The sequence below is a fragment of the Bactrocera latifrons genome, unplaced genomic scaffold, assembly GCF_001853355.1.
Source record: "Bactrocera latifrons isolate USDA-ARS-PBARC rearing strain unplaced genomic scaffold, ASM185335v1 scaffold_495, whole genome shotgun sequence".
In the NCBI taxonomy this organism is placed as follows: domain Eukaryota; kingdom Metazoa; phylum Arthropoda; class Insecta; order Diptera; family Tephritidae; genus Bactrocera; species Bactrocera latifrons.
The window spans coordinates 122777-132948 of NW_017537151.1; the positions used below are offsets into that span (position 1 = coordinate 122777).

At 32.5% G+C, this 10172-nt stretch overlaps 1 protein-coding gene across 1 annotated transcript in view; it reads left to right on the forward strand.

The window, feature by feature from the left end:
* LOC108973624 (ephrin type-B receptor 1-B) overlaps positions 1-7119 on the forward strand; it is a gene marked incomplete in the record, with an annotated part of 75076 nt that extends 67957 nt beyond the window's left edge. The window contains 7 exon segments of the mRNA XM_018941001.1: positions 1231-1278; positions 3652-3780; positions 3843-3938; positions 3995-4365; positions 4424-4570; positions 5711-6040; positions 6820-7119. Coding sequence (XP_018796546.1) covers positions 1231-1278; positions 3652-3780; positions 3843-3938; positions 3995-4365; positions 4424-4570; positions 5711-6040; positions 6820-6924 — 1226 coding nt within the window.
* Positions 7120-10172: the final 3053 nt, after the last annotated feature.

Sequence of the window (10172 nt, forward strand, 5' to 3'; positions counted from 1 at the left end):
TCTCTTTGAACCGAAACTACGGACTCCAGTGGGTGATAGCGGCGGACAATCCAAATTCTTGTTTCAGTGTCCCAGTTATCCGTTTTTGTTAAATGTAAAAGTCAATCTGCAAAATAAAAAATTAAAAATTAGCCAGATTCATTAAATAGAAAAAAAGTTATTTAATTTTTGTTGGTAGCGGCTTTCATCGACCACCCTGTATTTAACATTAAATGTACCATATCAAAATCTTTTTCTTTTACGCAAATATAAAAAGTTAATGCGCCTAATTCATGTACGTACACCAATACCTGTTAATAGCAGCAAAATCAGTTTACAATAGGATACCGACCCAAAATACACATTGTATCTTGTACGTTCAGGGTTGTTATGGAAATAAAAAAAACTCCATAGGTCCCAGAATCTACTAGACATTAATCCTATTCAAAATATGTGGAACTTATTGAAAAACCATATTCGAAAACATCGAATTTCTTCAAACTAAGGCTAAAAAACTGAATCATCGACTTGGTAAAAATATCCGGAAATAATACTTGAAATCTAGTGGGCAGCATACATCGACGTCTATAATTTATATAAATAATCATTGGTGTACATAAATTTTTTGATATGAATTAAGCGCATTTTAAGCTTTGGCACACATTTTTTTTATTTGTGTAAAACAAAATGATTTTGATATGCTATATTTTATGTTAAATATACATATCTTGAAATTGATAGAAAAAAAAAAAACACAAAATTTATTAATTTTAAAACAAAGAAACGTGTCGTAATTTAACACTAGATATACCAGCGATTGAATTCTACCTATTTATGCCAAACCAGTCAAATTACTGTTCTTAAAAAGGAAGTGTTTCATGGGGTTTCTTTATTTACTCTTAAATACATACAGCATAAATATATACATTAATTCTTTAGTTATAACTAGAAAAGTCATGATATCATTACGAAAAAAATATTACACGTAGTAGGAATTTGAAATTGAAATACCGAAGTCATTTTGACTGGTCTGGTATATCTAGCGTTAATAGAACTAGGTGTATGTAAACTTTATTGGTCCACTGTATGTATTACTTTTAACATCGCAATTTTGATTGAGAAGATTTCATTAAATACTAATCGTATGTACTCATGCGCATAAAAATTACAAAATTGTACTGTATATATTGAATCAGATTTAATTTAATGAATACTTTTATTTATCAATAGCTTTCTCTATTTAAATTTTAGTTCATGCCATGGATACTACGCCAATCGTTAAAACCATTCAATCAAATGGTAATTTTTTATTTTATATTTATTATTTATGGAATTGGGTATGGTATACTAAATTGGGTAAATAAATGATGATTGGTCAGCATGTCATAAATATTATAATATTTATAAAGTTTATGTTAAATTGGTTATGTTTAAATAGTCTAAGTAAACAAAATGTTTTCATTTGCGCTTCTGAGCCTTCCTACATTTTTAATATATTAATTCGTTTTAAATATTATAAGTCATACTAACTACCTCCTTTAGCTATAACAATAGTATATACATCTATAACTATTTTAATAGAACAACATACTTAGTTACTTAGGCATTAATAATACAATATAAAAGAATTATCATTATCAAATGCTATTACTATTTCGTTGACAATTGTCTTTATTTTTTTTTATAACTAATTTGTTCTATGGCTTAAAGTAAAATACTATGAAATCGATGCTAGCCAATATACATATATATAAATATGTAAAATATAAAAGGTTATTTTAAATTTGTACATTCCATAAACTATTTACGGTTGAGAATGCCATTTTACTGTGCAATATCATTCCAAACAAAAACACATATTTGAGTTTTTGTTGATGAGTTAGTCAGTAACAATGGCGTAAAATTTATTACTCAAACTATTATTAAACAGTATGGAGATAAGATAATAGTCCAGCTACACTAGGCAGAGTACATGTTTATATCTCATTTTCTCTTGTTAAAAAATCATTTGTATATACTATATTTTAGAGAATAAACACATTAAATGCATAATATTTAAAACAATGAAAACTTGACACCATTGTTTTATCGTTAAATTAAAAAAAAAAAAAAAATAGCGCAGAAAAAGTTTGCGTACAATTAATAAAGTGGGAATTACCCGCGTAATAGCCAAGTTTTATTTTATTTTATTTTTTTTTTTTTGTAGGATAAGTAGTTTTAAAAGATTTTTTTCTATTCAGTTTTAAATTTAGTTGATAATATATATACAATTTCTCCTAAAGGCAAAGCCCCTCTGACAAGGAAATATTAGTTAAACACCATGAAGAAAGAAAAGAATACCGTGAATTCGAATGGATTGTGGGAAGAACACATTCTCCCATATCTTTTTATAATGATTAAAAGTTACAAAGGTACCGGCATTTTTCTATCTAGGCACCGTTCCGGGCGGACAAAAATACTAACCGAGCGTTAAACACGTAACGTTTTGCGGAGAGTGCAACAAAACCGGCGACTTACTGCATTCATAATTGCTAAAAGTATTAAAAAGGATCTTCTGCACTGAAATTTCTTAAGATTTTAAAGAGAACAGGGTATCATGGTCAAGTCGCACGCACGAGCCGTTCATATCGCTAGTGAATAGGAAAAAGCGTATTGCTTTCGTAAAAGAGCACTTGAGTAAGCCATAGGAGTTTTGGCAGAACGCAAAGAGGAGAACTTGATGCCAACTGTGAAGCATACTGGGGGTGGAGCATTAATATGTCAATATTTTAAAAATAAATTTGAAGCAAAGCGCAGAAGAGTTGGGGTAGGAAGTGACTACTATTTTCAACAAGATAATGACGCAAGCTTAACGCAGACATAGGTAAGCTATGCTTACTTTGCAACGTTCCCAACCAGCTTCGGGCGCCACCGCAATCGCCAGTGTTGAATCCCACAGAGCACTTAGGGGTTCACTGGAACGAAAAATCCGCCAACCCACAATATGCTCAAGGATGTAGGAATGGGCAAAAATATTTTCGACAGAAATCTCCAAGCTTGTTGATTAAATGCCAACAGTGTTATTTTTGGAAAATTATTCACTTTTGTTTTAATAAAACTACATTTTTAATATCCTTAATGAAAACAAAATAAATTGAATTTTATAAAAAATATTTAATAGCTTTTTTTTAATGAGTTGCTTTGGTTGGTACCTTGTACTTAGACTTTTCCTGCCTAGTGTATGTCTCAAATATGTAGGTAGTCTTTTAGATGGTTTGGAGCAGAAAAAATTTGCTGAAAGCTTTATTTTTTCTTATGATAACTTCAGGATTTTTAAACTTATTTTATACTAACATATTACATATTGTACATGACAACGCTTATAATTTATAATTATAAAATAAAGAAAAAATTGTTCTGGCGATCCACGGATATATGTATGTCAGATCTTTAACTCATATCTAAAATGCAAAAAAGTACTTAATTGTAGCTTTATATGCACATAAAAGTATATTAACAGATGCTTATGGTACTTTCGATTGGTAAGGTGTTTTTATGTAGGGCATTAAAATTTATGTTCTCAACATGATATTGGTATCGCCACAAAACAGTGTATTCTAGAAGGTGTTTATTTCTAGGACAAGTGTATAATGTATAAAACACAATTTAAAACAAACTATTAAACTTTTGCAGTGACTACGCCTTTATTTGGAAATAGTCGGAGTTATGTCGACCCTCATACATATGAAGATCCTAACCAAGCCATCCGTGAATTCGCACGGGAAATTGATGCAAATTATATAACAATTGAAGCTATAATAGGTATAACGTATAACGTAAAATATAAATATTTCCATGTTTTAATAACATAAATTATATATTAGGCGGAGGCGAATTTGGAGATGTGTGTCGTGGACGTTTAAAAATTCCCCCTAATTTTGTTCAAGATATTGATGTTGCAATAAAAACTCTAAAACCAGGTACTTTAGCTTTTTTGTAAAAATTTAAGTTGGTGATCAATAACCCTCGACCATAGGTTCGTCCGAGAAAGCGCGTTGTGACTTTTTAACAGAGGCATCGATAATGGGCCAATTTGATCATCCTAACGTTATATATCTTCAAGGAGTGGTAACTCGTTCTAACCCCGTTATGATTATTACTGAATATATGGAAAATGGCAGCCTTGATACGTTTTTACGAGTCAATGATGGGAAATTTCAAACATTGCAGCTAATTGTCATGTTACGTGGTATAGCAAGTGGTATGTCTTATCTAAGTGACATGAATTACGTCCATCGTGACTTAGCAGCTCGAAATGTTCTTGTGAATGCTCAACTTATATGTAAAATAGCAGATTTTGGATTATCTCGTGAGATAGAAAATGCTAGTGACGCATACACAACTCGGGTATGTTATAAAAAATTTAAAAGAAATGATAAAACAAAGACTGATTTACATGCCGTAGGGTGGTAAAATACCAGTTCGTTGGACAGCGCCGGAAGCTATAGCTTTTCGTAAGTTTACATCGGCATCAGATGTATGGTCGTATGGTGTGGTTTTATGGGAAGTTATGTCGTATGGCGAACGACCTTATTGGAACTGGTCAAACCAGGTGATTTATATTCTTTAATAGTCAGGGGTGTTGTGGAATCTGATAGTTGTCGGAATCATAATAGAAACCGATTAAAAAGTAGTATGTGTCATGAATTCAGATATTATTGTTCGAAACAGAATTTGTATCGGTTTTGGGTGTCACGGAAAACAATTTTATCTGTTTCACACATTTGAAATGTATGTTAAGAGATCAAGTTATTTTATTCTTACGAATTAATTTATCTTTATTTCTATAGGGCAAACATAAGAAAAAAACCCGAAATGTCTTAATTATTGAGTTTTTGGAAAAAAAATCCGGATATTTAAAGAAAATTTAAAAAGGTAATTTATCATTCAAATGAATCTCATTAAACATTTTAAGAGGCTTGCTTCCAAATGTATTAATGGGCAATTTTTTAACTATTAGTAAGCAGCTGATTCGAATATTAGTTTTACGCATGCTCGAAAAGACGAAAATCCAATCTGATTCTGTAACATTAATTGGTCATGTAATTAGTTTGCAATTATGATAACTATTTCACCGTGCGATTCTGTACTGTGATATAGTCTCAAGTCTCTAAATTTGAGATTATAAGTTAGAGACAATTTTTGAGACTTGAGACGATTTTGCTATTCTGTAAGTGATAGTCACAAAATCTATTACATTTCATAATTCACAGATGTTTTTAAACTTGAATGAAAATAAATATGTCGGTAAAAAATATTAATTTTTCTATAACATGGTCAAAAAACATAATTATCAATAAAAATATATGTTGACTTTGTGTCATAATATTTACGAAATGTATGTAAAATTGATTTATTTTTAATATTTTCGGGTTCGAGTTGCTTACAAAATATAAAAAACGACAATCGATTAATATGTATGATGATCTCTATTCAGTATATTCGAAATGGCAGACAAGAGGTTTTTTTGGTTTTTTGACCCGCTAACTACCAGATCTCAAATTTGAGGCAATATTTTGAGATTAACGCTAGAGACTGTTTAGTCAATAGTAACTAGTCACATACTGAGATTTTACCTCAAAATGTCTTAAATAGAGACTGGTTACAGAATCCCGCTATAAATCTGTCTTGGATTCCACAACACCCGTGAATAACAAGGATATTCGAGTTATTGCATTTTTGTTGCTTTCAGGATGTCATAAAGAGTATAGAAAAAGGTTACAGACTTCCGGCACCTATGGATTGTCCTGAAGCATTGTATCAGTTAATGCTTGATTGCTGGCAGAAGCAACGTACTCACCGACCTACGTTTTCAAGTATAGTATCAACATTGGATAATTTGGCCCGACAACCGCAAGCACTGCTAACAACGAGAAATTCACCCGAAAACGATGGATCACATATTTTAGAGGGACAACGTGGTCACAACATTTTTATAAGTACAGACTTATGGTTGGAAAACATTAAAATGTCCCGCTATTCACAGCATTTTAATGAGGCTAATTTGGTGACTGCCCAGCAGGTATATTTATATCTCAAAACTTGCATTACATTTACTTGTTTTGTGATAATTAGATAATTGTGATTTACACTTTCCATTTATGATTGGCAATGTAACAACTTTGAGATTCTAGACTTTTAGAAAGAACCTTCTGCATTTTGTTAGTTAAATAAAAATCAATGCCAAAACATAAGTGACTCTAAAATTTTATAATTTTAAAGTGAACATGTAAAAATTAAATGAAGTATATCGTTTTGACCACCTCGGTGCCGACTATATGATTTATTATATAAGATTTTTAATGACAGTAAAAGCACATCTTAAATACTAAAGTATGGTTAGTTACTAATTGTTGACAAAATAGAATTAACATTCATCGAAATGGGTTAGTAAGTCGGATATTCGACCACTTTCCTTTCCATGTACTAAGTAATGGATTTTATTACATAACTTTGTACCGCTTCTGTTATTTCACTATACCTAGAACGAATTTTCCAATTAGAACCACAATTGTAATTTACGTTTATTGTGATTTATCGCTGATTTGATTGTAATTAGCTAATGAAGTGCTAAACAAGATTGTGATCAATTAAATATTACGTTTAAAATGTAATAATGGATTCACCAAGTTTGTTTATTAGAGAGGGTTTTCGAACTATTTCCAAGCCTTTAGTGTTTGCAAACCACAATTTATTGTTTTTTATTATCTCTGCCTAATTTGTATATATGTATAATATATATATTATATCTGGATTTAAAATAGCTACCATTTTTATAATATACTTTTCTTTTTATTATAGATATCTCGGCTAACGGCTCAACAATTGTCTGACATGGGTATAATCTTAGTCGGGCATCAAAAAAAGATTTTACATCAGGCCAGACAATTGGATACTATAATTTAGGATTAAAGAGCATTTCCAGATGCATTCAGTGTATATACAGCATCACTTTTATTAAAAGTTCGTTCAAAGTAATAAGTATTATATCAGAAAATGCCCCCATAAACATAATTCGTTCCAATTATTATATTCCTTTTTTATATAATGCTTAGATATGTATAACCCACTACATAAATATATATATTAGAAATATTTGTACACAAAGCTTACTTTTTAGAAAATTTGAACTTTCACTGCGAGTTTTCTCAATGACTGTAATATATAAAAGTTTATGTTTTTTTTTAATTTGCTTCCATGAAGAATTGCACCCCTTATTTGAAACCGAATTTTGGTTATTATAGAAACTATGTAATAATGTGTAAATAATCGAGTAATACAATTGAAATATTGGTAATATAAAAATGAATTATTTAAAATGTAAAGATTTTCTGTTAGGAGACAATTCTCTTATTGGTTTCGCTCTAGATCTCTTCGAAACATGTTTTGTATAGACTATGTTATCATATGAAATACGATTTATATTTTGTGGTGAAAAATTAATCTAGTTTATTTCTTAAGAAGAGGTCAATTTGAGTTTTATCGAATTAAACTTTACCAAACTGCTTTGATCACCTTAACATTCCTATTCCATGTCGCCAATTAAAAAAATATTGTTTTGCATAACAATCGATATCGGTATTGAGGTACATTTCTTCTAAATTTTTTCTCGAATTTGTATAAAATTTACAATGATATTCGAATTTAGTGTGACGATTTAAACACAACTATGTAAATTATTCAAATGTATTTTTCAGTTTTAAAATTATTTTATTTGCCGTCATCTCGACTTAGTTGTCAAGTATAAAGTAGACCTTAAAATTATTCCTAACTTAGCTCAAGCCACCAACCCGCATCGCGTTRTGGCTCCTCTGCTGACGTTTTGCTGACCTTGCGCCTCGTGCATGGTGTTTGTTTACTTTGATGTCTGGCCAATGTTCTCACGCAAAATGTGCTGACTTAGCGACATGTGCAGAGTGGTAGGYTCTTATTACGACGGGAATTAGGGTGTGTCGTTTCCTCGCGATAACTCCTCCCCTTCTAAATGGGGAACGTCCTCGGTCCTCAAAGAAGCGGTTTTAATTGCAGTTTCAACGGACCTGGCTATGATAATCTCTCTCTTGGTCCTCCTTATCCTGAGAAGGACGTAAACAGTGAATGCCATGATTAATAAGACACCAAAGGCTGAGAAACCTGTAACGTGGCCATAATGGATTGATCGCTGCAGGTGWTTGATCCTTTGAACATTCTCTAGATTCACATGGTGAAGGTAAGAAGYGYTTAATATTTCTGTGTGCTGCGTCAAGTTAATTGTAGAAGCCCATGGARTTTCAGGTTTTAGAGGCAATGTAGAATTTTCGTTATAAAAAGTCGTACCATTAATCTTTACGTTGTTTTTGAAGACCACGAGGTATGTTCCGTTGACCGTWATAGGGACCTCATTATTTTCCTCRATGACAGCCAATTGGYCATTGATGACAACAAGGCCGTCACTTATCAGTGAAATTGGTGTGAGGTTGTTARATGTTGTACTGCAATTAGCGGTGTTGCGAGTCAGTAGTTGCAGAGCGCATGATGTAGTCGGAGATGGTAAGCAAAACGTTGGTGTTGTGTCGCTGCAGTTCTTTACGCCTACGGTATGGTTATAACACTTGGCTAAGATGGATTCTTCAAGGTGCAGGATTTGGTGGCCATGAGCTACCGGTAAAATAGTAATTTTCTTACATCTAAACATAGGAATCGGATATCTTATTAAAAAGTAAATTATGTTATTATAYTGTAATATCTTAATTCTAGCCACTGCCATAACATCGGCCACGGTAAGGTCAGTGAAGTGCTCGTCTCCTGTTATGAAATTTATTTCGTTACTGTCTAAGAGAATGGGACTTAAGACCCCAATTTTGGCGAAAGTGACAGCTGTTATAATGTTATTTAATTCTGTAATAATTGCTCTGTTTCTAGCCAGAAGTATGTCATAAATGTGACCGGTGTTTATTTCTCTTTCTTTTGTTAATTTCAGGATTTTATTTATTGTAATGGTAAGATTATTGATTTCTTTCTGTATCTGGGTGTTTATGGTAAACTGTCTGYCCTGCGAGTTAATTAGCTGTTCTTCTGTGTTCATTAATCTATTGAAGTCGTCATGGTCAGGAGTTCCAGTAATGTATTTCAGGACTGTCCCTAGGGCATTCAGGCTTCTTGCCTGTCTGTGGTGAGCGTTTATCCTTTGTATCAGTCGACTTATCTGGTTTATGTCCGCGTCTAGTAACTTCCTCATATGTGACTRGGGAAAGTGGTCTGTGGCATTAATTGTCTCGTCTCTCAGTAATTCGTAAAGTGTCAAGTTGGTAACATGCTTGATGTGTCCCGAATTCTCCCAAATTACAAGGTCCTCACCGACCACCGGAATGTACCTTGCATTGGTATAGTCGATTAACCTTCCTGTCGTTGCCGATATTAATATGGCCAAAATTATGAAAATCCTAAAAACATATATGAAACTTTTTTGTTAATTGTTTATCATTAGGAACACCTAGGTTCTAGATTAAGATAACGAAGATTGTCCTTATGGACCCTTCTCCCTTTTATTAAAACTGTTGTACCCAAGTCTTTTTCCACCTCTTCCTCAGTATAAAGAGGCGTAAGCTTATTGCCTAGTCTCCTGTTATTTTTAACAAGTACTTTTTCTCCAACAGGGAACTCCCTATCCTGCCTGTTCTTATTATRAGTTGTTAGTTCTCTTTCCTGTGCGTTTCTTAAGCGGCATGGTATTTGATTGTCATCTCTAATTGAACGAAATACGGTAAGGGGCTTCATCCCCGTTACTGTGTGAATGGACCTGTTATACTCAATCGTAGCKAAAAGGACAATTTCCTCAACATCATCAAGAATTTTGTCAAGTTTAAGGCATCGTGCTATTTCCATTAGTGTGCTATGGAATCGCTCCACCTGACCATTTGATGTACTATGTAGTGGTGGAGCATTCGCAATGTCAATATTGAAGTGATTCTTTAATATAGCTTTGATGCTGTGTGAATTCAGCGACTCCTCATTGTCGCAATAAACTATTCGAGTACCGAAAAACATGTTGAGTAACTGAARGAGCTGTGGTTTGACATCTACTATCGTTCTTGATTTCAACGACTGTACTATCGCAAATTTTGAAAACTTGTCGATGCACGTCAAGAAGAACTTGGACCCGGTAGAAAATATGT